Source organism: Siniperca chuatsi, linkage group LG24 (genome assembly GCF_020085105.1).
Source record: "Siniperca chuatsi isolate FFG_IHB_CAS linkage group LG24, ASM2008510v1, whole genome shotgun sequence".
Taxonomy (NCBI): domain Eukaryota; kingdom Metazoa; phylum Chordata; class Actinopteri; order Centrarchiformes; family Sinipercidae; genus Siniperca; species Siniperca chuatsi.
The window spans coordinates 10073865-10101082 of NC_058065.1; the positions used below are offsets into that span (position 1 = coordinate 10073865).

At 41.0% G+C, this 27218-nt stretch overlaps 1 protein-coding gene across 7 annotated transcripts in view; it reads right to left on the reverse strand.

Annotated features, from left to right (window-relative positions):
* Positions 1-27218, reverse strand: part of pard3ba (par-3 family cell polarity regulator beta a) — a 153419-nt gene that overhangs the window by 119546 nt on the left and 6655 nt on the right. For 6 of the 7 annotated variants that reach the window (XM_044187788.1, XM_044187789.1, XM_044187787.1 and 3 more), the window contains exons 2-3: positions 24375-24476; positions 5006-5177 (exon numbers count right to left, since the gene is read on the reverse strand). In XM_044187788.1, coding sequence (XP_044043723.1) covers positions 5006-5177; positions 24375-24476 — 274 coding nt within the window. The remainder of the gene's footprint in view (positions 1-5005; positions 5178-24374; positions 24477-27218) is intronic. The other variant, XM_044187794.1, reaches the window with a different exon arrangement.

The following is a 27218-nucleotide window of genomic DNA, read 5'->3' on the forward strand; positions in this document are numbered from 1 at the left end:
CAGGAGCTGAACATCAGTCATGCCCTCTCTGCAATGTGAGCAGAATTTTCATTTATTTTAAGATCACAGACATTTTCTGACTTAAACACGCAGTGTCCTGCCAAAAGGGTGGAGAGGAGGTGGAAGCACTAAAACTTTGGATGTATTTTAGGTTTGCTAATTTGATGGAACTGTACAGCCACAACCACAAGGTACCCTGCAACTTTAAATAGACCTCACCCACCAAACTCATCTCAGTGACCACTTCAAGGCCAGAAAAACAAATGGTAACACATTGAAACACACCCAAATTATGTTCCTCCCTTATCTTTCCGTTGAGATTTGTGTAATTGGAGAGACCTGAAGAGGCCTTGTGAACTTTGCCAGTTCTGTGTTTATCTGCCTTCGACTCTCCATCTGCGGCTCTCTGCCTAACTAGGCTGCTTATGCAATTCTGGGAACACAGAGGTTTATTTTAAGAATTTCCTCCTTGTTTTCAGTTCTGTGAAGGTTCTGTAACGCTGCAGTGCTAGTTCACTGCCAGGGCAGGATGAAAACAAGGATGCTTCATGTTTCTGTCTGACTGTGTGTGACTGTGTGTGTGTGTGTGTGTGTGTGTCTGGGTACGCGTGTGCATCAGTTAGTGTGCCTTTGTTTGCCTTTAAGGTTTGCATGTGCAAGCATGCGTGTGTGGAGCGTGTGTGCTATATATACATTTATTATGTACAGTGACAGTGCTTCTGTATGTATTTGTGTGCAAACATGTGTGTGTGTGTGTTTTCATGCCACAGGCCAAGGTGGTCTTATTTCTCTCTCAATCGATAGGCTGCTCATGGGTTGATGCGATAAGGACTCTCTTCCTAGAAGTGTGTGTGTGTGCGTGTGTGTGTCCGTGTAGCAGCAGATCAATGCAGGTCTAATCATCCCACTGGGGCAGCGTGAAGTCCAATCACCCTGTTCAAACAAGCAGCCCAACCTGACACACAAACACACTTTGATGCCTGACTGATTACTGAATTACTTCTTGTCCTGTCCACCACCACTCAGCGCGATTACATGCACACTATAACCAGGTTATTGTGAATAATCAGATTAAGGTAATAGTGTGATTAAAGCATTCACGTGGTTTGCAGTGACCCAATTTTCCCAGTAACCCCAGTTCAAATGATTTGTTGATGAAAGGGTTAATGTCTGGAAGGACGAGTTGTAGCCTACGTGACATCTTATTATCCCACAGCTGCTAGCCTCACTGCATATAGTTAACTAGGACTTTTTTTGTCACGTGAATAAAGTTCTGAAAATGCCACAGTAATGCAGCTATCGGGTTTAATTGGGTTAACAAAGTCAACATTAGAGTTTAGGGTTAACATATATGACCGCTGCAGTACAATGATCTCTCAGCCTGTATTGCTTTTATCTAATCTCGTTTAACCCTTTGAACGGTTGGCTGTTTTTGCTCGGTTTTCACTCCCTTGATTTAGAGGCTTATGGAAAGGTCACTACATGTCTTAACTTGAAATGCCACATATTGTCATTTACAGGATAAATTAGGCCACTTAGGAATGCCATCATTTTGATGTCAGTGTTACTATACATGTTTAAGTTAAGACAGTTTTTATGGGGGGGACAAAAAGGTTTTACACAATCTGAAATTGTAAAACTGTTGTTTTCACACAGAAAATATATGTAGCCTATTTGTGCACTGTGCTTTGACGTGCAACAAGTATCCATTCCTTTTTCACAGTGTTGATGCGAGTCAACTCCTCAGGAAAGCAGCAATTTAATCACATTTACTCCCTACAGGCACCAATTGGCACGCATTGAATGCCAGATGTGTGTTGCACTTCAGTGTTCCAGTGATGTTGATGGGACATTCTGTGTCTTACTACATGACAGTAGTTCAATATGTGTTTTACAGTTTTCATAGGGGAAAAACATTTTCACACAATTTGAAATAGTGAAACCTACCAAAAGTATTCAACACACAACAGATGTCTGTATATAAATGGAGGAGAGTGTCAGGGATATAGGATTTTTGTTGATGGGGCATTCTGTGCTTTAGAGAGTATTGATAGTGTAAAACAAAAGAGCAAATGTTCATGTATTTCATTATTCCTATTGCTTTTTCTTATTTCCATTTGTGAAGAATGAGTTTGGAGTTTTTGCCATCAGAATTTCTTTTGTACTGTAAAACCCAGTTAACAACCAATCTTATTAAAGCAAAAGAGAGAGCAAACACACACAGACACACAGTCCACTAAGACATTCCCAGCAGTGGATGGGTGACCGGTTTTGGGTGTGTTGGGTTGTTTAACTTGCATGCTGGGGTTCTTTTGTCAAATTGTGTGTGTGTGTGTGTGTGTGTGTGTGTGTGTTCAAGTCCAGATGACAAAAGCTGCCTTATTACATCAGTCTGGCTCTATATGAGGGCGTCACAGGGTCACATCATAACTAAGTTAGTCAAGGTTCAACAGGGCTGGAGAGCAGGTTGGGGGGTGGAGGCAGGAAGAGGTCCCACTGGGTTAAAGACAGGGTGGAGGGAGGGAGGGGGGACTGGAATTAGTCCATTCACGCTCGGCTGGACCGTGGGCATGCTAACAGGCTGCAGTGCTAATCTAGTTAGAGGTGGAAGCCATGCAGAGACAGGGAGAGCAGAGCAGAATGGGAGGGTGGTGATGGAGAAGGGTGGGGGTGGGGGGTGATGGTCAGGGTCTAGAGGGCCGGGTGGTGAGCTGGATGGCAGGTGGTTCAAGCTGAATAGTAGAGTAGGCAAGAAATAAGTCAGTGGAGTGGAGAGGGGGCAGATAATAGGGCATAGGGCAAAGGTGGGCAGAGGGAGAGGGATGGCAAAGTGCAGGTTTGTGTATGTGTGTGTGTGTGTGTGTGTGTGGGGGGGGGTTCTAAAGCCACCAGATGGAGAGCGGAAAATGAAGGGGGTGACAGGATGGCCAAGTGATTAGAGAGACCCTTGTTAAATCACATCCAGGCTCATTTAATCTTTAATCTTGTCCTTTATCTTTCACTTTGTCTCTCTCTCGTCATTTAAAAAGTAATCAATACAAGGCACTGAAATAGAAAAGAATGACGTGTACAGACAAAAATCATGCTCTAGATTATTTACAGTAAAATGTATATATAGCCAGAACAGACTGTAGCACAGACAGAGCAGATATTTCCCCAGAGGCTCCCTTAGGCGTCTGACTGACTAGTCTTGTGATGATGTTTCCCACTGGAGATGCACTATGACCCGTAACTTGTTCACTTTATTTCCTGACTTTAAAAAAAGAATAATGTAAAAATTACATTCTTTGCTCATTTAAAATCTGTATTTTTATATCATCATCGGCACACACACTGTTTGTCAAACTGTCATTCTCACTTACCTTTTAGTATCTGCCCTGCGGAAGTGACCTTGATCAACTCACTGAACCGCTAACAACCTCACATTTTTGTTTTTGTTTTTTGACCTTAAACTCTGACATCCCAAGCAAACACAGACTTTCCCTGCAGGAGTTAAGTAGATTAAGAAGATAAAAACATATTACTGCAACACTTCGCTACAAAACATGATCATTTAAGGGACAAGGGGACATTTGTTTTATCGGTTCAGTCATTATGGTATGACTCTACACACACTTAAGACTAATTGACATTGGAATTATAAGCTTTTCTGCTGTTGCACTCTAGCAGTCTTATCAGGTTTTACCAAATCAGGATTCAGGGTTGGACAATCCGCATAATTTATAAATCCACATATTCTCCCACTGACATTTCACTGTTTCTTCACCATTCAGCGAGAGAAATGACATAATTCTGATGATATTTTGAACCTTTACTGAATTGAGTTAGCTGTCATCATTGATCAGGGTCAACATTTCTCATTTTCAACAAGTTCATTCCTCATCACGCTCTTCTCTAACCTGTCTGTCTGCTTGCTGTTTTACCTGAGGTCTCACTGCACTGCCACAGCTCAGCTGTCTATATCAGAGAGACGGTGATGTAAAATGTGCAACCAGAGGCTTAGAATAAGTGTGAGTGTGATTGTGAGAGTCACATACTCACTATGTGCATATCAGCCCTGGATAGGCTTGGTCAGCCAAAAAAATTACAACGACATAATGAGTTAAGCATTAATTTATCAGGATATTTACTATTTCAGAAGCAGAATCGGAGTCTATCCATCACCTTAATGGTGCACAGAGGGAAGCTGTTGTCAGTATAGGAAGGATAAAGACGTGACAAAGACAAAATGAAGGAGCAGCGTATTAAGCTTATTAATATCATGTTCATGTTGTACAGTCAAATACCTTAATAGACTTCTCCCAACAAAAATGTGATTTCACGGACAAATATAAAGCAGTGGCAGGACAGGGGTGAGTAGTGCTACATATGTAAGTGCTCTCAGACATATAAATAGAAGGACATACAAAAATACGATGGAGCGAGAAGGACTTAGGCTATTTCCTATTAGTATAACACACGTATATAAAGAAATATTGTGCCTTTGTGGCTCTGAGCAACGTGTGAAGTCAAGAACAAACTAAGTAAAGAACTGTAAGTGAGGACCGCAGGAGAGAACGTTGCGTCAACACTGCATCTGTTTTCACACGCCATCATGTTACAGGCAAAAATCTCTCTCTACACAGTAGGTTCAGCTTACAGCTGTTCCATAAATGTAATTTCTGACTCTCTCTCTCTCTCTCACACACACACACACGCACACACACACACACCTCCTGCTGTCTCACCACAACACACTCTCTCACATGGACAAAAAGTGTTGATTGAGCATTACTTTAGTTCATCAGGTGTTTTTCGAGATTTCTGCAGACACTTTCATTTAAAACTGCAACACCTCTGTTTTTTTACACAACAGAATATTTTATATCAAGGATATTGAATTCTAATCATTTAAAATCTGCTCTAATTGAGTGATAAATGTATTTTCATGAGATGAAGCTGAAACCTTGGTCTGAAAATTTAAAAGCAAATGCACTAGAAAACATTTACAGCAGATCTGACATACTGCCTCTGAGGATGGCCTCGTTGACTTCAATCTCCCCTCTGATTGGCTCCTGGTACTGCTGGTGAGGATAGTAGTGGTGGGGTTCAGGGCTGGGGGCGGAGTACCCATTGGACATGCTCTCTCTGGGACTGTCTGTCCTCCGCCGCTGGACTTCGTCCAACACTGCCACCAGCTGGAAGAGACACACAAAGAGTCGAACTGTGTCCTAAATACATTCAAAATAGTAAACATAACGTGCACACGATCTGAAATGAACAAGCTTTCCTCAAGACAAGCGTGACAGTCTAAACAATGAGATTTCTGGCATATGAACAAGCTGGAGACAAGCAGCCAGGTTATATAGTGTCTCCACTGTGCCATGATCACAGTGAGGCTTTTATGTGATTTATCTTGCCAACAGTGGGGATGCAACCTGCTTCGTTCTGCCAAGTGTGCAGATGTGTGTGTGTGTGTGTGAGTGTGAGAGAGAGACAGTGTAAGGCAAACAAACAGAGCTGGATTCACAGCTCATTCGCTCTCAAACCTCTTACAGTGCATAACACACCAGCAGATGCCATTTCAGCAACACGATAACTTTCTTCTTTTTGAACAAAGGAAAAAATCTGATTCTGCAGAGGCCGGTTCAGAGGAGTTACCACGCACGGCAAGGCGAGGCGAGGTGTGTGTGTATGAAATTAGCAGTCAAATGAGATCTGACACGAGAATGAGAAGCTGTCAAACACAATGACACGGCTGCCACAATGAGATGGCGGGAAGAGATGGTGGCGGCCAAATGAACAGGGGATGGAGAGCAGAGGAACGACAAACAATCCTAATTGAGACAGGGACATGATGGCAGATAGAGCGAAGGGGAATGTGTGTGTGTGTGTGTGTGTGTGTTGACTGCAGGGCCGTGCCATCGTGGCCACGTGGTTTGATAAATGGGCGCGTGGCGGCGTGACGCTCTCATTAGATGGTGCAGGCGAAGGAAATGACCACTTAATGAAAAGCAATAACCGCAATGGAACGAGGGATGGAAATAAAACAACAGACGAGTGGAGGACGTCAATTAACAACAAAGGAGCACGGAGGCTGTGTGTGTGTGTGTGTGTGGGTGTGTGTGGGTGTGTGTGTGTAAACAATAAGCACAGAGGAGGCAGCGAAATATGTATCATCCATCACGCTGTGACGCCGCCTCTCACCTCAACCTCCCGTGATTCAATATCCTCATGACACCTGGCCGACACCATGCAAAGGAGATTCATCTACTGCATTTGTGTGTGTGTGTGTGTGTGTGTGTGTGTGTGTGTGTGTGTGTGTGTGTGTGTGTGTGTGAGTGTATGTGAGAGAGCATTAGAGAGAGTGAGTGAAAGAAAAGATGAGGAATTGAAGGGCTGGCAGATGCAGAGAAGACGACCGAACGCCAGGAAAACAATCTGATTGCGGCACTTGATGGATGCTTCTTGAGTTCTTTCCCTCTTCTTTATCTGCTTTCCTCTTTCTCTCCTTATCTTCGTTCCTCCCTCCCGAGCCTCCGTCTCTTTCTCTAAACTCGCTGACAGCATCAATCAAAGAAGAAGTCTCGGAGCGTAATGTGATGTGCGCACACAAACACGCCGACGAGCACGTACGAAGACACAGTGATGAGCTACCCTCAAAAACGATTTATTCGTTTTGAACAACAACTTCTTTTAATGTGCGGAGGGGTGATGATGATTTGCTTTTCGGGGAGTTTATTTTTTATGGCTGACACAGGCAGGGAGTGATGCTGATGAAGGCCGCCCTGCTGCTTCCACTCATCACTCAATCAAACACAAAGTATCAACAAAATGAATCATGTATTGCTTCATTTGGAACAAAGTGAAGTATAGATAAATGGACCTTTCGAGGCACTACATTTCACTGATCACATGCTTTGTAACCCTTAACCTTTAACTTGACCCTATCCAATCAAGGTGACATCCAATCCAAAAGGGACTACACCTCGTCAAAATCAGTCAAAGATCTGACAAATAAAAAACACAAATTATTAAACAATTGATTCTTTAAAAAAAAAAAAAAATCAAACTTATGATTGGTAAATGGACCCAGGTCCATGCAGACTAACAGGGTGCCAACGTGGCTGACAGGTGATGGGTGCTGACAAGGGTCAGACTGAGGTGAGAAAAAGTGTGGCAGCATGTTAAAATGCTGATGGCAAATCTTCACTGATTCCATTACTCGAGCAAACAGTCACTTTCTGACAAGAAGGAGTTAGAATTCAAAGCAGCCAGTACACAAAAGAAAAAAAATACACAGTGAGGAGAGAAAAAGTTTATACAGTTTAACAAGCTAAAAGTAAATCTATCTGCATGACTAGATATTACTAGGGGTAAGAGTGAAAATGCTGTGTTTTTTCTTTTTTGTAATTTCAGTGAACTGACCCTTCACTGTTGTAAGATTTGTCCCATGTTGTTACAGAATAGCTTTGCGTAATATCCTACCAAAGAAGACCAAAGAAGACACCTCATTACAGATTATATTCAAGCTATCAGTCAGCCGTTCCTTGCAGAAGGGACTCCAATCATTAATATTGTGAAATTCTAGGAAAGGAAACTTGGGAAAGGGGTATTTTTCAAAGCAGTTTGAAAATTCAAATAAAGCAACAACATGCTCTATTGGAGGACCCTGTGCCCCAGGATGAAGAACAACACCTTGAATGGTTCACAGTGTTTACTTAACACACAGGTTTCTCTCTGTCCCTCCTGACTGTGATTAGTATTCTAGGAAACAAATCGCCTTATTTTTCCTCCTGCGTCTGTGAGGGGATATTGATATGGACCTGGGGAGCCTGCATGTCAACTACTGTTGAATAATGTGACCCCTTTTGTTTCATTTCCATCACACACACATGCTCACAAACTCACACTGATACCCGTGCCAAATACAAATGGCTGAACCCTTTATATTGTCATGTTATGTTCGTCTGTAAATCACGATGCAGCGTGTGACCAGACTAGCTGGAAGGACTGTGTGTGTGTTGCAGAGCCAAAGCGATTATCATGACATACATGAAAGCCATATACAATAACATGCATGAAGCAGAGAGAGAGATAAACACCGTGTCTGTGTGGATTCTCGCCCATACAAACTGCCTTGGGCATAGAGTTAGAAAATGCTGCAATATATGTGGTGTATGGCAGACAAATGCACACTTATTTTACCAAATTCCATAGAAAGGCAAGCATACCCCCACCCACACACATCCTACTTTAACACATAATTATTGGCTTTATTTTGATTAACTGATGCTCCTATTCATTCAAATAACTTTCTACTTTGGCAGAGAATATTTAAATGACTTTGCTGAAATGGAAGTAAACTACGTTTCCACGAATGCATGTCAACAACTTTTTGAGAATGGGAGTAAACTTGATGCAGCAAAGTACATGTAGGTTGAGAGAATAATGACAAGTAGCACAGTAAAATCAAGAGAGCAAGACTTTTTCCATGTAAAACGCCAAGGGGAGTTCTGAATCACATCCAAAAATGCATAGGGTGTCTTATGGCTGCATCACATTCTGGTGTATTGAGGCTAATGTCGCTGAAGAAAACAGTATCTCTTCCTCTTACATGATGGTATGCTAAAAAAGATCTGTTATCTGAGGGTATCAAGCAGAATACACCATCACACAACAAAATAACAGCTGCTTTTTCAACACTATTAAAGTGTTTCATGATGCAAGGTTTACGACTTGACTGTTCTTTATGATCATAGTCAAACTGCACTAGAAATACAGTATCCAGTCATTGTTTACATACTGTAGTGTTAGCAAGCATCTTCATATCAAAAGCAGTTTTTATCCCTATGGTAAATCAAGGCAGTCTGATTATTAAAATGGCTCTTTACAGGCAGCAGGGTGGTGTAAAGCCATACAGCAACCCTCCACCCTGCTGATGTGACCATGTGCAGCACACTGACTCCCGCTGACTCCAGCTCTCAGGCTGTTGTGCTGTAGCCAAGCCTGACCTTTGACTTCCCTGCCACGAGAGAAAACAGGATTTCTTTACTGTGATCAATAAACTTACACATCATTATAATCACTATTATTGAGATTGCTTTCACGCAGGCTGTTAGAGCAAATCAAATAGAGTTTGCATGCATCGTGGTTATCATTTTTGAATTTTTAACAGCCAGGAAATGAAATCATCCCAGCTGTTGTAAACAGTAGATGGTGTTTACATGTTGCAACTCACAGATGGAACAGTTGAGTGTTTTTAATAATTGATGTACTTGCTAAGAATTAATTAGCCGAATGCAGCACGTCCTGTATGTTCAGCATGGACACACACATACGCACACATATATATGCAATCAGGGATGTTCACGCACTGAATAATGCCATTATTTAAAAATACACATCACAAAAACACAAATACTTTAGACAATATGTGGACACTCAGACACACACTTTTCACAGTTAGAGGATGAACAGTGCCACCTTGCTTTAGTCAAACACTACTGCATGCTGGTACCACTCAAGCCTCTGGCCTTTACATAAGCATCAGCAACACACACACACACACACACACACACATACAACTTCACAAACAAACATACACACTTCCCTATTTCATTCGCTGGTACTAATCAACTCATTTTTCTTCCCCTCTCTCATCGCTGTCTAGCACTGCTGTGTGTGTGTGTGTGTGGGGGGGTACCAGTCTATTGAGATGCTCTGCTTTTGTGCTGTTGTCATTTATCTTACGACTGCCCCCCTCTTCTCCGTTTTCTCCCTCTCATGCTATTCTTCATTCTTTCTTTGAACGAGAGATGCATAATTCAGAAGGAGCACGCAGCATCCTGACAGTAGTATGGTAACCCAATCATCTCACACACACACACACACACACACACATACACATACAGCCTCTGACTCACACAGACACACACATTCTTCACTGAAGTACAGGTCTACAAAGACTATTTTAGACATCTGCTTTTTCTGAATCACAGAGAACAAACCTCCCACTCTCAGTGTCTTGACTTTACTGCAGAAAATGAAGGCCTTCACTACCTGACTCTCCAACTTGGTGTATATGTTTCTGATCGCACCATAGCTGAAAGAATTCAAACTGCAGGTCACAGTCAACTGATGGAACTGTGCATAAAACATACTGTATGGCTCCTAACAGTGCATTTGTGCATCTGGTGTTGTTTTTCATTCTCTGAATTTCAAGCGGCTGAAGTGTGAAGAGACTGAAAAGTCGGGTGACAGTAACGGAAATTTCCCCTTCATGTATGAATTAGATGCTGTTCAACAAAGAGCAGACATGATGTGTAGAGAATGGGTTTCTCCATGGTTGTTAAGCGTGATGAATACTGACAGTGCACAGGTACAGAGGGGTGAAGTGTCTCACCCTGACTGAGCGGACATTTGGCTCCTGATATCCATGGCATCATGTGAGAAATGGCAATCAATTTGAAACAACACGTAGACAGTTATCTGCCTTTTTAAATCAACTAGCAGTTAATTGTAATTAGTGATACTCTTCTGTTTGAAGAGCAGTGATGTTGAGGTTGCAGCTGCTGGCTGGATAATCTAAGATACTTCCACCATTGTATAGTATATTATAAATGTGTCATGTTCAGTTCATATCAGGAGAAATATTGGAATGAATTCTAATAATATATTTATACAGTGTACCTCCTTTGTGTTAACATGTTTTTTACATTTGTATTACAATGTAAAACAATTACTGCATTTCCCAGAATGCCTCTGTAAAGCACCAGGAGAGCTAACATGGAGCTGTCAGCTTTAGCATGGATATATTGTGAGAACTGGAACCTGGACTCCAAGATGGTGCTCGTTTATTCAAATGAGAGTTGCCAGTCAGCCAGTGCATACGCAAAAGAGTTGTGTGGCGCACTGCACATGTGCATTAGTGTGTCTTTCCCTGGCCAAGCCACGTCACTCCGTAGAGTTTGAATTGAGTGAGATGACACAAATGAAAAAGCTTTTCTAGCCTCTAGGAGAGCTTACAAATATTAAACCTTCATGGTTTAAAAACAATACAGAGCAGTAATTGAATTTGTTTGCAGTTTTAACAATGCAGGTCTATGGAGAAAATGCTTTTTTGGGCCGCATAGGATTTTTTAAATTGTAGTACTGCGGTTGACCACTGGAAAAAACTCCCAGGAGAACTAGTGGAGAAATAGTGAGTCCTTTAAAGCGCTGGGTATCAAACCTCAGTACATTCTGAGTACCAACCGAAATCATTGCTTTTCTAGAGTTAGGCATATTTTATTTTGTCAAAACTTTTTATTTAACAATGATGCTGAGTACTAACATATTTTGTTAAATGAAAAAAAAGTGAAAACACGTTAATGTTCCTCAAAGTAAGCTATTGTATCAATATTGATACCCAGCCCTAGCTCTTTCTAAAGTTTTTTTTTTGGTTGACAAAAAAAGGAGTCAAATTGAAGCATATTGAGTCTAAATATACTGGGATCTGCCTCTAAAATAACCACGATATGTATGTTTTGAATTGTAGAATGTAGAATTCACAGAATTACAAAAACACCCCACCAAACAACAAATAATAGGCATTTAAATATAACGTACAGCTGTTTTTTCAGTGTTTGAAGAGATTTAGCGTAGATTCTTTCTTAAACGATGGACACCTCACAGAACACAGGGATGCACTCACTCAGTATACACAGCATAAACACCACACACAAAGATATACTTACACGCACTCAAGCATGTACCAAAAACTAATCCATGTTCAAGGGCACATACCATATACTCACCCAACACAAACACACACACACATATATACACATGTTTCCAGGGCACTGTAGGGGCCATCAGAGGAATGTTTGCCCTGTGTTATTTAAACAAGTACAAAATTGGTTGTATTACCGGTGAGAGCAGGGCTAATCCCGCTTCTATTCCAGCCTGAATCTATACAGCACACTACCAGATGTGGGGGATTACCTCTCAGGAACACACACACCTGGCTCTGGGCCTGCACACACACACACACACACACACACACACACACACACACACACACAGAGTCACACAGGCAGTGTGTAAGATTAGAGAAGCAACCACAAAGACACAAAGGCGGGTGAAGAGACACACACTATCTCCCACTCATGAACTGAAGCACAATCTAACTTGTCAAGCCTGTGGTAAGGGACTCTCTCTAAATAATGAATCATATACAGAGACATCACTACTTGAACCTCTAAATGTTTCTTTCTTTCTGTTTGAAGAGATGCCAGTAGTTCCAAATAGCAGCGAGTGCTTCCACATTGAACATAACGTCCCTTTGATGCTTCTGACAGATTGATCTAAACACTAACACACCAAAGTAAATTCCTCAGTCTGTTGGTGCAGCGGTCTAAGCATTTGCATTCATGCAAATTTAGCAAACGATGACCCAGATCTCACACTACTTCCACAAAGTAAGAAGAGCAAACTGGAAGAATCATGGCCGGAAAAAAAGGAAAACGCTGTCCAATGTCAGGGAGGAGTTGACTCAACTCTGCTTTAATTTCTGAGGCTGTAGTTTATAGTAGTGGTGTATTTTGGTACAACTATACTTATATATAACTTATTTCACATACAAAGAAAAACACATTTCATACTTTCTTCCTGACACAACAGATCCACACTGACACTCCTTTAAGGTAGACATATCTTTTGTAAGAAAATTTAAGGTTTATTATGTAGGAAAGAACAAACAAAATGATTATTTAAAAAATATTGGATCATACTCGGTATTGGCACATCCTCATTACATCAGGACTAAGATCAAGGTCAGGGGCAATACATTCTAAACTGTATGTAACACATGTTCACATTAGGGTCGCATCCTGGTACTTCCTGTGGAATTCTCACCAAAATCTATTCTGTTTGTCCAAGAGAAAATACCTGTGAGAACCCAAGATTGTTAGCATACACATAGTGAAATGTGCCAAAAGTTGGGTCTGTGTGTTCGCATACTGAAGATCATATGCAGTAGTTTCTTCCAGTTACTTTTCATGGCAAAAAGGCAGCGTACAAACCAGCTGTGTGGCAAAATATTTTGTAGAATACAAAATAGAATAGAGTGCAAATCCAGCCAGTTATAAGTGGCTCAATGAGACATGCAGACCTCTATTCACAAATCAGTGCAGAGCGACATTCAACAGGTAAAGCATCAAACGCATAAGAAAGGATATAAATTATGATATTATGAGCATCAAACAATTCTATATAAATGCCATTGCGTTTTGTCCTCCTCAAAAGATTGTATACTCTATGATTATCAATAGTTCTGTGTTTGAAATCAAACTTAATTTATGGCGAGAAATCCCAGTTTTCCCAGAAAAACCCCAGAGGTAAACATTCTGAGGAAAACATTCAACCCCAGTCCACCTACGCCCACAAATGACCACACCCACATAACACATAAAAATAAAACTTGGGCAAAGGTTTTGGAGAAAAGAAAAATATGTCACCCTGCATTATTAGCAGCTTATTGTTCATGCACACTGCCAAAAAGGTAAAAAGGTTCTTTATGGCACAGAAAAGGGTTGAGTTATCATTCTCTCTCTCTTCCTCTCTGTGCGTGAACACACTCACATCTGTCGCAAAGCGATGCATGTGCATGTGTGTGGCAACTGAGAGTGTACACACAAATAAACACACACGAGCACACACACACAGAAAGCGAGCCACCAGCTGAGGTATTGCGGTGCCGGCTATGCACGGTGACAAGTCACATTATTATTTATGCACACTCATAAAGGAAGAGGGTAAACTCTTCATAAATCACACATGCCCGAGAGGCTGAGAGAGAGAAGGAGGGAGGAGGAGGAGAAGGAGGGAGGGAGGGGGGACGAGGAGATGAGGGGAAAGAGGGAGCGAAGGAGCGAGGGATGTGGGTGACAGGGGAGCTCCAGGCCTCATATTTCTCAGGCCAGCAACACAAATATCAAACCGGCTCGTTCATCATTCCCGCAGTGCAAACACATCGTTGGTGGTTACACTGGTCCTGTTCCGCATCTGTGGACATGACACACTGTAACACACACACACACAGACTACACACATATTCACACTTTCACTCACAAACATGCACAGGAACGTGTACTCCCTTGGCGCACAGAAAGTCATAACCTCTTTCTCATGAATGTGCATAAACACGCACAAACACACACTCAAACACACATTCCCATAGACACTAACACAGAACGTAGTCGCACACATGTTCCAGCTCTCTTCCCCAAAAGTCAGAGCCAGAGCCTAATAATCAGCTTTCCTTTCCCTGTGGCCGTCGCAGGGCCAGCTGCTCCCCCCCCCCCTCCTCCTCCCTCCTTCCTCCCTCCCTCCTTCCTCCGGGGATCTGACAGAGAAATAGAAGGAGTGATTAACTCAGAGCTGCGAGGCTGGTGCCCTCTCACCTGTGGCTCTCTCCTCCACAGGCTGCCCTTCCCTCCTCCTCCTCCTCCTCTTCTCTCCATCTGCCCTCCCTTGACATTAGACTTTCATACCATACGTCACCTCTTTCTTTCTGCTTGTCGCCTTCCTCTTTGTGCAGACAGAGCTATGAAGTGATGTTAAGGATGATTTAAAAGGAAAATTTGTACTTTTCATCATTATTATTATTATTCATTAAATTATAAATAATTAACTGGTTTTCCACTGTGGCCATGATGTAAATTCTTTCCATTTCTGGGTCTGAGAGCCTCCATGACCTAAAAGGGCTATTCCTCCCTGGATTGTTGATGGTATGTTTCAGCTCAGATTACTTCTTTAGGGGTAAACATTCTGGTTTCCACCACAGTTGAGCTTGCTGGTATACATTATATATTAAGTATATGAACTATACATTACTGACATTCAGCACTTGCCATCGCCATGGAGAGCCAGCATCACACACAGCCTGAAGGTGTCTGGGTGAAAGAAAAAAGTCTCACCTGCAGATTTTTCTTACACCCATCAACATCTGTGTTCCTACCAACGCGCCTTATTAGATAGTTATTGACTCGACATCAAAGCCTGGAGGAGAAAAGTAGGATTTGTGCTGCATTACATGTCTGCAAGCCTCACGAGTACAAACCACCACCTGATGTAGCGCCATCCATCCAATATATATGAAGGTGAGCTCCCACTACATGGTTACCTTTTCAGTAACATCAAGTTGAAAACACACATGTAATGTGTGTACAGTAGAACTTCTCTGACTGTATAATCCTATAGCGCAATTTAATGAAGGACACTCCGCTCATTAACTTGGTGCATATCAGCTTCTAATTAACTATAAATGCAAAATAGACACTTTTTTAGTGCTGAAGCAATTAGTTGATTAAGCCATTAGAAAAGTAATTATCAACCATTTTCTTTCCTTTCCTTCTTCTTCCTTCTAGCTGGTTTTTCATCAGGTTTATAACGTCATAATAGTGATAATTTACTACAGATACAAATCATAACTTAAACTTAAAATTCCACTAAATAAACATCAACAACACAAAAAATAAACAAAAAATAAAAACATATATATTGAAATTAAACCTGCAGTTTTTCTGTCACTACGAGCAACCCCTTTCACATGCAAGTAGTCGTGTGATCCACTGTTAATATGAAAATATGGATTATAGCCGCTTTAGACACCAAGACATAAAATAGATGATTGAAAACATTAAATAAAAATATGGTATACAATCACTAAATAACTGACTCATTAATTCAGTAATTTATCAAAACAAAAATCAAGCAATCATTTTGCTTTTCTAAGAGTAGATTACAGATTCACTGAATCCAAACTCTACTATGTGAGTGAAACAATCACTCCTCCTTTCCATATGTCCCTCCCATGTCAGATGTAGGCTTGATTAATGATTCGAGTGGCCTATTCAGACACATTATCGTCCACTGAGCTCCATTCATTAGGCCAATCAGTTAGGTGATGAGGATGAGAGGAAAAATGAATAATAACAATAATAGTATGTGCGTTTGTGCATCCAAGTGTGTTTGCGTGTGTGCAAAACAATGGACACAGATGTGGTGTCAGCTAAGTAATTGCACCAGAAATCATTAAATACTTAACCTAAATGAGTTGGATTCAGTGTTCCAAGCATTTATCCTCTAGTACACACCGCTACACACACATGCACGCACACACACGTCCGAGAATGTGACTTTGCACTGATTTGAGTTTTTAGCAGTTGGGAGTGAGCGGAGACTCAGCAAGCAGAGGGAAAACACACCACACACACCCCCTCAGACAACACACACACACATATACACTAGTTTGGGGCAATGTCATCTCGGAAAACAGATGGTGTGAGGCTGTTTAGGTCAGAGAGTAGATTTGCTGTAAACAAGTTGATCTATAATAGATCATTAGCCGGGTGTGATTAGCTCCTCTGCAGGCTGCTGTGCCAAAATCACTGCTAACTGATAAAGCTAATGCTCACAACAAACACAACACAAGCTGCAGCTTCACAACAATATCAGTGTGGCTGACACTGAATTTGAATGGAAGTGTTTTTCTAACTAAAACATGTCAATTCTTTTTGGTGTTGGGGTTCATAGCTGCAGCACTGCATTACACACATAATTTGAAACACAGACCATGACACAGGCTGTCTCTTCCATGTCCTCATGCGTCATCCTCACACTGATTATGTGCACGTGCCATAAAAGTGAGTCCACAGAGCGTAGTGCCCCTCTGGCCTCGGCACGGCCCCCCTGGTTCCTCCTGCCAGACCACAGCAGGCGCAGGCAGGTCAAGTTACACCCTGACCGTCTCACTCCATTAGGAGCTAATGGGTGGTGTGATGGTGACACAGAGGGCAACACAGAGTCTCTGTGATTAACAGAAGGAGAGGCACCAAAGGACAAGATCTGAGGGTGTGATGACCTAGTGTAGCCTCTATAAGTCACACACACCTATGCAAAGAAAACAGAAACAGGCCTTATCCTAACTGAATCCCAGTCTTTTGCTTCAGTGAACTGACAAATCACTTTGGAGAGGTGCCATCATTCAAAGTCAAAAGGTAGAGCAATGGATCATCTAAAAGAATTAAAATTCCAAAGTGCAACTTTATGAGAAAACTCAACGTGCGTGCAGTTAAATGAAAAGCAGACGGGTACAGCAAGAATTCTTTCTCCTTAAGCCTTCCTTGACTTCTCCAATCGTAATTAGAATCAAACGGGGTTTGGTGAATGTGTGTGTGTGTGTAGGGGGTATTGTTAATTGAATATAATCAGATGAAGAGCTGTCGTGGTGCTCAGATGGGGGGGGGTTGAATCAAGGTCGAGACTGATGAGATATCATCAAATCAGTTCAAGTGACCGAATCCCGCCGGGCAAAACATTCAGCCGCGCCGGTCTGATCTGATCTGCAGGCAACAGTCTGACACTGAGATAATCTAACTTTATTCAATATACTGTATGTTTACTGGAGATCTGAATATATTAACTGAAGTTCCAGAGAATGCATAATAATTACAAGGTGTGGGCAAAGCAACAGAAACACCTCTTCCTTCCATCTAATTCAATAGCTCTGTAACAAATCTTATCTTTATGAAGCTTATACTATCTATGTAAAATAAAGTCAACAAACAAACTATTGGGCAACTCCAATTGAAGCACTGAAAAAGTATCCATCCTTCCATTATCTAAACCCGCCTATGAAATTCACTGTTTTACAAGTCACGGCTATGAACTCCCAAGTCAAGTCCCAAGTCGGAAAGTCCTAAAATTCATGTTTCAAGTCATAAACAAGTCATTATGTCAGAGGGCAGCATAACAAACTAAGTGAAAAACTTTTTGGTATACTTATTTTACGATCTTCATCAGGTATCAAATCAAGTCTAAAGTCATCACATTCACGGGACTCAAATCCACATACAGTTTGTTCTGTAATTATGAAATAATGTTTTGGAAATATTAGACAGCAGTCTTACAATGTGGACAATCATCATTTAGAAATATGCTTTCACATAATGAGAATACCAGAGCACTGAAAAACTGAACCAGGCAACATTTAAAATTCCATTTTTCCATTATGCAATTTAGTTTCAGACAATCAAATCTAGGAGCCTCCAGGTTTCAACAGTGATGGCAAACCTTAGGAAACAAATGTTCTTTTTGGAAAAAAGGCAAGAAGAAAATCAATTAAGCAAACAACAGAAGGAACATAATGACTTGAAACAAGTGAACTACAGCTGATTCACGGCATGTTCAGAATCCATGCAATTTCTAATTAATATTCAAATGTGTCAGACATGGTATGGATCATGATTAGAATGTGAAGAGGGTATAGATTATGATTAGGCTGGCAGGAGTAAAAATCGCTCAATGGTTTAGGATTAAAATACATCTCTGACTGTCTTTTACCATCTGAACTCTCTCGGCATCTCAGGTCATCAGGTAGAGGTCTGCTAACTGTTCCCAGAGTGCAAACTAAACATGGAGAAGCTGCATTTAGTTACTGTGCACCACAGAGCTGGAACACATTTAGAGGATATTAGACTTGCACCAACTCTGACCACCTTTAAATCCAGTTTAAAATCTTCTGCACTGCCTTTGACTAAACCTTAAATACTCATCTTGAACCATCTTATGTCTCTGTTCTTAACTTAAAACGGTTTCTATTGTTTTAATTTTCTTTTTAATGTTTTTATGCTATTTCTCTCTTTTTCTAATGTTCTTAATGCATTATGTAAATCACTGGGAATTATTTTTGTGTATGAATGTGCTGTACAAATAAACTTGCCTTGCTTTTACATTTTCTAATCAGCGCACTTGAATCTCATGCTCCCACTCATCACTGGCCATTCAGACAGTGTGCAGAGTTATGTGACTATTCAGATGCCAATCAAATGCGGCTCGTCGCAGTGCTAAATGAGGGGAATGGAGGTGAGGGAGCGAGATGTCACGGAGCGTCAAAGGCTAATCAGCACGTCTGCGCCTCGCAATCACGTCCCATTCACTAAACTTTTTCTCCATCGGGTTAGCACGTTTTGAGTAATGCTTTATTGTCGCCTGTCAGAGGGGCTGACATCTGACATGTAATAAATGACTTCAGGCAAATCAACCAATATAACTTACAAAAGAGTTCTCCTGGAACTGGTGGAAATAAACTCGACAGCAGCATTATTTTTATATAATTGTGAGTTTTGAGATCTGAAGCTCAAGACTGGGCTTCACAATGTTGTATGTCCACATTTGGTCTGTAAATGGCTGTTATGTATACTGGACAGTTATGTTTAGATTCAGTGTTTCCTACCAAAACACACTGAGTGCATCTTTGAGGCCTAAAAAACATGTTGAATGCATTTCTTTCTTTGAAAAGCTAATTTATATATTAATATTTTGAAAACCAGTAGTTTGAAAAATCAGCTAGCAGTAGTTTGAAATTTTTCATTGACAGTGCCCTTTATATATTTATATATACACACACACACACACACACACACACACACACACACACACACACACACCTTAGTTTGAGAAATATTACCACGTTTTCATTTAAGAAAAGAAGCTATATTCCTGAAATGTTAAAAATGCAAAATGTCCAATTAAAATCAGGATGTTTCTCATGAAAGAATAAGTAAACAAAACTCTGTCTTTGACCAGACATTCGATGCCAACTTTCAGTGCTTGACAGTTTTTGATAGTCAGACACATTTTGGCCAGTACCAAAGAGTATTACAGTTAGCGGTTTTCTTCTTCCTTGCAATTTTCTGGTGCATTGCTATATACGTTTCTTGGCATATTGTCAGGAATGTGTCTCACGTAGCTCACAAGCTTGTGAGTGTTCAGTACCAGATGTCCATGTGAGTATGGCAAGAGATACAAACAAAACAGGCACCCACTCATCAAAACATTGCTCCACAGCACCACAGAGACTCCACAGGGGGCGGTACAGAAATGCCAAAGATATGTTTGAGGAAATTTCAAAATAGTAGACATACAGTAGCTTGTCTACCATAGAGCACTGACTGAGCACTTAAGTTTATCACAATTCTTTACAGTTATAATTCTTAAGATTTTCATGAAATCAAACCCATTTTTTGATTTGGCATTTTTTTATATTGGTAGTGTCGGAGTCTGCCATTTCCGTGCTGGAGTCAGATTGCCTACCTAAGTACAAAGGATTCACATGAAAACAATGCATGCATGTAACAGCGTAATTTTATCTCATTGCAAACAGCCTCACTGGTTTACTTTCATGTTTCCAAATCAACCAGGATCTTAATGATTACAACTTGAATAACCAAATTTAAGGAATCCTTATCAAAAATGTTAAAAATATTTATGTAAATAAATATTATATGATCCTTAATTGTTTTTATCAATATCAGATGTATGTAGTATCAGAAGTATGAAACTATACAGCTATATTTTTTATTGTGTAAAGGTTTCCTTACATAGTGTCCAAATAAATAAGGTCACTATTCAAAGAGGTGTCATTTTCTCTTTTAAGGATGTGAAAGATGCTTATGATCACAGACCTACTTTAAATATCATAACACATTTCCATGTGAGCGATTAATTTTTCTAGCACTGCGTCCTCCACTGTGACATGCAAGCAGAAGAGATGGATGATGGGAGATGGCCTCGTAATCAAGCACTGACATTTCAAAAGGAAGATCAGCTGGGATATGCACCCTTACCATTTACATTCCAGCCACCAGAGACTGCACAGGAGGTTCATGGCTGCGAAGTGATTAAGTGATTAAAAAGGGCTAATTAAAGAGAGATGGAGGAAATCATTCCAGTTTTTTTCCAGTAAATTTCCCATGAAATTAGATTTCTCGTTTGGCTGCATAGGATGGAAGGTTGACTTTTTAAAGTGTTTTTTCCCCTTCGAAAACAAGGTCCATGCGGAGTAATGTATATGTGTGTCTGTGCACATGGAATGAGGAGTGACAGTCCACTTATGAGGAGACGTTATGCTCCCTGAGTTTAATTCCGATTCTGGGGGAGATCAGCGTGACAAGAGAGGACACTCACACATGTTGAACATTCAAATTTCAGCTGCATGTGAGTGAAGGAGAGGAACAATGAGAAGGCCTTCTAATCAAGCATTTTGTTTCATTTATGTCGCACTAAGCAGCATTCTGAACCAAGAACTCTGTTCACCACACAACAAAAATCTCATATATATATATATATGGGAGAGGGGAGAGCTCACCAACTGAAACCTGGTGTAAAGCTAGTATGTTAATGACATGCTGGCATTGGACAGCCTGCCTGACAGCTCCTGTGTACCGTGGAGGCGTTTGGAAGTAATGGCTGCAGCTAATGCAGGATCCCAAAGGACTGTGAATGGGAGAGAATGACAGTTCTGGTAGCGGTAAATGGGCAAATGTGTGGAAGTAAAGCACTACATCTGTTAATAACAGCTTTTAAAAAGAGGGAGAGGGAAGGGATAGAGGAGCAAGGGCGAGATGTGGAAATAAAGAGGAAAGGAACGTAAAGGTAAAGCAACAGATTGCAATGTCTGTTTTTAGCCGAATTAATATCTGACATATCAAGATACTTCATCACATTGATGCAAAAATCCTGAATATCCAATATTGCCAATGACGGTTGACAATTTTCTTTAGTCTCATGATATGTATCATCATGTTGCATGTGAGCACATCTAATGATGTGTGTGAGTGAGTGAATACGTGACTGAAAAAAAATGACGACTGATGGAGGATAAGGAAGATAAAGCTGGTTAACTAGTCTCTAAACTACAGTGATTTTACCAAAACAACATGACAAAAGAGGAAGAGATGGCCACTTCCCTTCACCATTAACAAACTAGTAGGATGTCTGACAGGTCATTGACTCCAACCGCCATGCATCCAATTGTCATCTGAAAGCTGCAGGGCACACACACACACATAATACACCTACATTAAAGGGTCAAAGAAAAAGAGAGCTTCATAGAGTATAACTGACTGAACCATGACCTGCAGTGCTTTCTTTATACTGTGGTCTTTTGTGTCTGAGTATGTACTGTGTATATGTGGTCACACCTAAGCCAACACCCCATGGCCTTCTTCACATTCATCAGATTGATATTAATATTCATGAGGAGGCTGGTGGCCGGTGTCTCGAGATGGGGTGCTAATGAACGGAGTGTGTATGCATGTCAATGTGTATGTGCGCGCATGTCACAGGTGCAGGGGGCAGAACTGTAATCAAATCACAGCCGCCCCCTCATCTCCGCCCTCATCAACCACCAGTGGCGCTCCTTTCGTATACGCTAATGCTAACATGCTACGCTACACGCCTGCTTGTGGTTCAGTGCAGGCGGCAGGGACAGCAGAGATGTGTGTGTGTCTGTGTGTGTGACTGTGTGCGTGAGTGTGTGTGTTGAATAATGGTCGGGGGTTGGCCCAGATAAAGAGGTCTGGACTCGCGGCTAAGCTAACCACTAGGCGTACAAATAGCTTACCATTATCTCTCATTAGCATCCGTGGCTAACACAGGTCCCATGCTGTGCGGTGGAGGGCCCTCACAATGGGACCACTCCTGTATGATTGATGGAGAAACAGCGTCGGCCACAATAACAGAACAAAAAAGAAAGCACTAAAGATAGAATCTGTCGGCTGCGGCGAGGTAATAAAAACATAGACAAACAAAAGGAAGTCAAACTAATCAAGAATGCCAGGCACAGCTCATTAATCTATGAGAGCCGACACTGTTTGGGAGCCCGGAGATAAGTCAGATGACTGGCACTTTATGAAGATCACGTGCGCTCGTCCTATTCCGTCTGCTATCTTTTCATCAGCAGCAAAAACAAAAGGATAAAATGAGAAGTGAGATGAAAGTGGGGAGGGCGTTTGGAGAATTGAGTGGAAGCTGAGAGAGTAAAGAAACAAAAGGTAAATAGGACAGTTCCTGCATGGTGCAGGTTCTAGTGAAGCGTTTGCTCAGCAGAGCCTGTAATCACAGAAAGAACCGCAGCTAGGAAAAGAGAGCCGACGTCAGGGTAACTTGTTAGTGAAAGAATTTGATCAAACGCTAAAGTGGGATTTGATTGGTGACACTTCATCATCACTCTGACTCGGATGCAGAGAGAAAGCAGGTTTAGGTTGGAAAATGAGTCATTAAAATCTATGACTTGCTCTCTTATGCACAAATAAAACGCAGATCTTGTGATTATAATTCCATCATCCCGGAAAATGAAACCTCTGTTCTCTGTGATTGCAAAAACTTTTTTCCCCCCCTCCGTTGAAGATTCCCACTGAGTTTACACATCTATTATTTAGTTGTGTCCCCTTTTTCACAAGTAGTTTTTTGCCAGACTTGCAGTCCTATATGCACGACGCCGTGCATAAACACACACACACACACGCTATTGTTCATGCAGCTTAAAACACCAATTGTTACTGCGTGGTACAGGGTCGGCTGAATATTCCATTTCCATTTCATTTGGCCTTCTTGCTGACTAAGTGTTGATAATTCATCATTCGTCTGGGCCCGGGGCTTATGAATATGGATTTCGGGCAGTTTATTAGCACATCTTAGGAATGCATTATGGGAAATTTTTGTTTTTGCTCTTTATAAAAATTGGGCCACTGTCTGTGTGTGTGTGTGTGTGTGTGTGTGTAAAATGCAGTGAACTTCAACTCCCAACCCAATTCTGTGAAGTTACATCACCACTGTTTCTGAGAACTTCCCTCTGCACATGGCTGATTTGTTTTAAATCTGAAAGGGTGTCCTTTCAAATGTCTCGGTAAAAATGAACATGACAGCTAAATCACACAGCACCGTCACCATTTCTTCTCCTTCGCTTTCTGAAGAACGGGAGGTAAGGAGGTTTGGGGAGACGAGGAAATAAGTTCACTTCCTTACCAAGCATGTATGCAGCGAATTAAGATGCAAACAAATCCAATCAGAGTTTATTTTCTTTGAGAAATATAGAACCATAGCAGAAAAACTCATTGTGTCACATTTGGTATTTAGCTGGTTTAGACTCCAAACAACCAGTGACAAGCTAACCGAGGTTTGGATTTACAAATACCTTGTTTATTGGACATCCTGTCATCCTGCCAGGCTGGAGACTTTACGAAGGGAGTCAAAATAAATCCGCTACCAGACTCTAAGCACGGCTGAGAATGACAGATTCTCTGCTGTAATTTACTGTACCTCATACCAGGTAAGAACAATCAAGAAAAAGCTTGCCATCCACATCGAGGCTCATTTTGTTATGCTAAGCTGTCCAACCATGAGAAACTGCTGTCTATCGGATGCCAACATGTCTATGTGTTAAAGGGTGAATAAACCAAATGCAAAAATAAAACAAGGCAAACTTTAACTGTGGTTCCGAGGTTTGAATCAAAGAAAACAATGATGCTCAAGCACACATTACACCCTGTCCATCGATTCATCCTCACCTTGTCTCTATCTTCCACTAGATCACTCAGCATGTCGTCCATGTCCAGGATCCCTCCTTCAATGTACTCCAAGTGGTGGGTCTTCAATACGCTCCCCTCATGCTGGACACAAAGACAGCAGTTAGCAAAAATGACAGTCACTTTAGGGCTAGACTACAAACAGAACAAATGGAATTACCAACATTATGGAAATTTACTAATCTAAATTTACCCATAATCCCTCACAATCAACCTCAGAATACTGTACAATTAAACTGAGAATAGCTACAACAACCAATCATATCTGAGTGGGGTTTAAGCAACCAAACATATTGCCACAAAAGCACACAAAATCCTTGTTAATTCCCAATGTATTGCAAAAGTAGGTACGCACACAATGCCATCTACTATACACACCACATATGCAAACTATGGGAGGAAATAAAGTGTTTCATGAGATACAATAGCTACATTTATAGAACAATGCTTACAATAAAGAAAACATCCCAGTTGTGTGTACACTATACAGTAAAGGTCCATCCTGACAATGGCCATGTACCAATGATTCTGATGATGACACTACTGGGGAAGTTTGGCATCTTTTCCACTGTAAGATTATTTTATGATAATTATAGGTTTTAGTAAGAACTCCATCCCACATTTGCTCTTTTCTTGAATTTACACTAATTTCATTACTGTCTATAAGGAACTACTGTGTGAAAAAATATTTTGCTATACTGTCAATACTGAGGTATCTGTCACTTTTATATCTTGTTAGTTGTTGCAGTGGACATCCTGACGGGCGATGTTAATATGATAATGAAAATGAATAATGAATGTTGGAATTTTAGGCAATTTTTGCTTTGCTGTGATTAAGTAGGCGTTTCCTGTATCTCCAAAAAAGGTCATTTTATACATTAACAGTTTCTCAATAGATTTTCCAGAAAATTTAATACATCACAATGCATATCAGTATCTCTATATAAAATTACACATGCAGTTACAAAGGATTTTATCTATATTTCCTGATCCTAGTAAGGGCCAAGACTTGCTGCCTATAATAATGTATTTTTTGTTTTAGTTGTGCACACTCCTACCACAAACATACAGTATTATGAAATGCTTAATGTGTGTAATTCTCTCAAGCTTCTGCACATTTTTAATTTCAAACTTTTCCTCTTTTTACAGACCTATGTTTGAAGCTTTTAGTCATTGTTTCAATATAAAGTATAGTAAAAAAAATAACTCAACTTGGCCATATTACTTCACTATGAATGCTATGTTTTCAGCAACAGGATAGGGAGGATAGGAAAAGTTTTGCTGTTCTGTGGGGAACAGTGGTGGGCACATTCCAGGACCGTTTGACTGTCACCATGAAGACAGAGGTCAGAGTCAACAAACCCCACAGAGCAGGAACTAAACAGAGCCTGGCGCTCCATCCATTGACAAAGAGAACAAGGACTTTTGACTAAGCTGCAATCTGAAATCTGTGTTCTATATACACACAACAAAATCAACAGAGAAGTACACGAACAATAGCATCTTCCCCTTTTTGTGACCAGTATACAGAGTCTGTTGTGGTGATGCAAGAGAAAGTGCATCTGTGGAGGATTAACATGAGGCTGATGATAAACTGCGTAAAATATAAATAAAAAGTGAAACAGAATGTAATTCCAACCTCCTGGATGGGTTAAATTTAGTCTTGTTAAATAAATATTTGCTATTTATTTCCCACAATTTCTATTAAAATTCATTTCTAGACTAAGAAAAGAAATCTTTGACAAGCCTTATCGTTTCTAACAATGTGTGCAGTAGAAAATGGCCCATTAGGAACTGCCCATACCAATAAGCAATCTGTCAAGAGCAACACAAGACTACATTACCAGCTAAATTAACAGCTATAGGCTATAAGCCTCGGAGGTTGGAATGAGTTTGGCTGTGACCCAGCGAGTGGCTTCTGCTGTCTCACTGAGCCCCTTTGTGAATGGGCTCGTTCTTGCTCCGCTGCATCCGAATGTGAATTACAGGGCACAAAAAAAAAGAGGGTGTCTGCCTTTCACAATGGGCCAAGTCCATTCTCTTAAAACAATTGGTTGGGAGAGCATGGGATTTCAATCACAGGAATAAAGCCAGAATCTCCCTTTCTTCAGAAGTGCCCATAATACCAGCACCAGAGCTGTGAGAGATGGAGAGAGTAATCTGCAACTAAACTAGCACACAAAAATACACTGCAGTTTGCAGTGGCATTGTGATACGCAAACAGGCATGCAATCCAATGATCCAGAGGCCAGAGAAGTCTGTCACTGCAAATAATATGTTGTACCAACATAAAAATATGAGTGAGGCTAGGGCTGGGTACCGAACTTCGATACTTTTATAGCACTGGCTGAATTGCTTCATCAGCGTCAGTGAGCCAATAAGCATGCAGCATGCTTGTACCAAGATCTAATAATGCTGGTGATTGGCTGTCTAACGTTGCACGTCGTAGAGGCATGCAGGAAAAACACTACACTACGCCCAGAGACGGGGCTCACGTGTGTTGTTGTATTTTGAGAGGCTTGACTACAGTGTGCGTCATATAGCTGAAAAAATGTCTAAGAAGAGATCAAAAGTGTGTCTCCATTTTACCAGGCTAAACGCCAATATCACGCGATGCAATACATGCAAAAAGGACATTGTTGCCAAGACCAGCAATATGGTGAATTTGATGAAACACTTGAACGTGCATGGAATAAATTTAAGAGCAGAAAGATGCTCCGTGTTCGACTGGAAGAAGAAGAACGGACCGCAGCCATCTTCCTCTCAGCATTCAAGTTCGCCAAACGTTACAGAGCCTCCTTCAAAATCTCCACCACCGAATTCCCC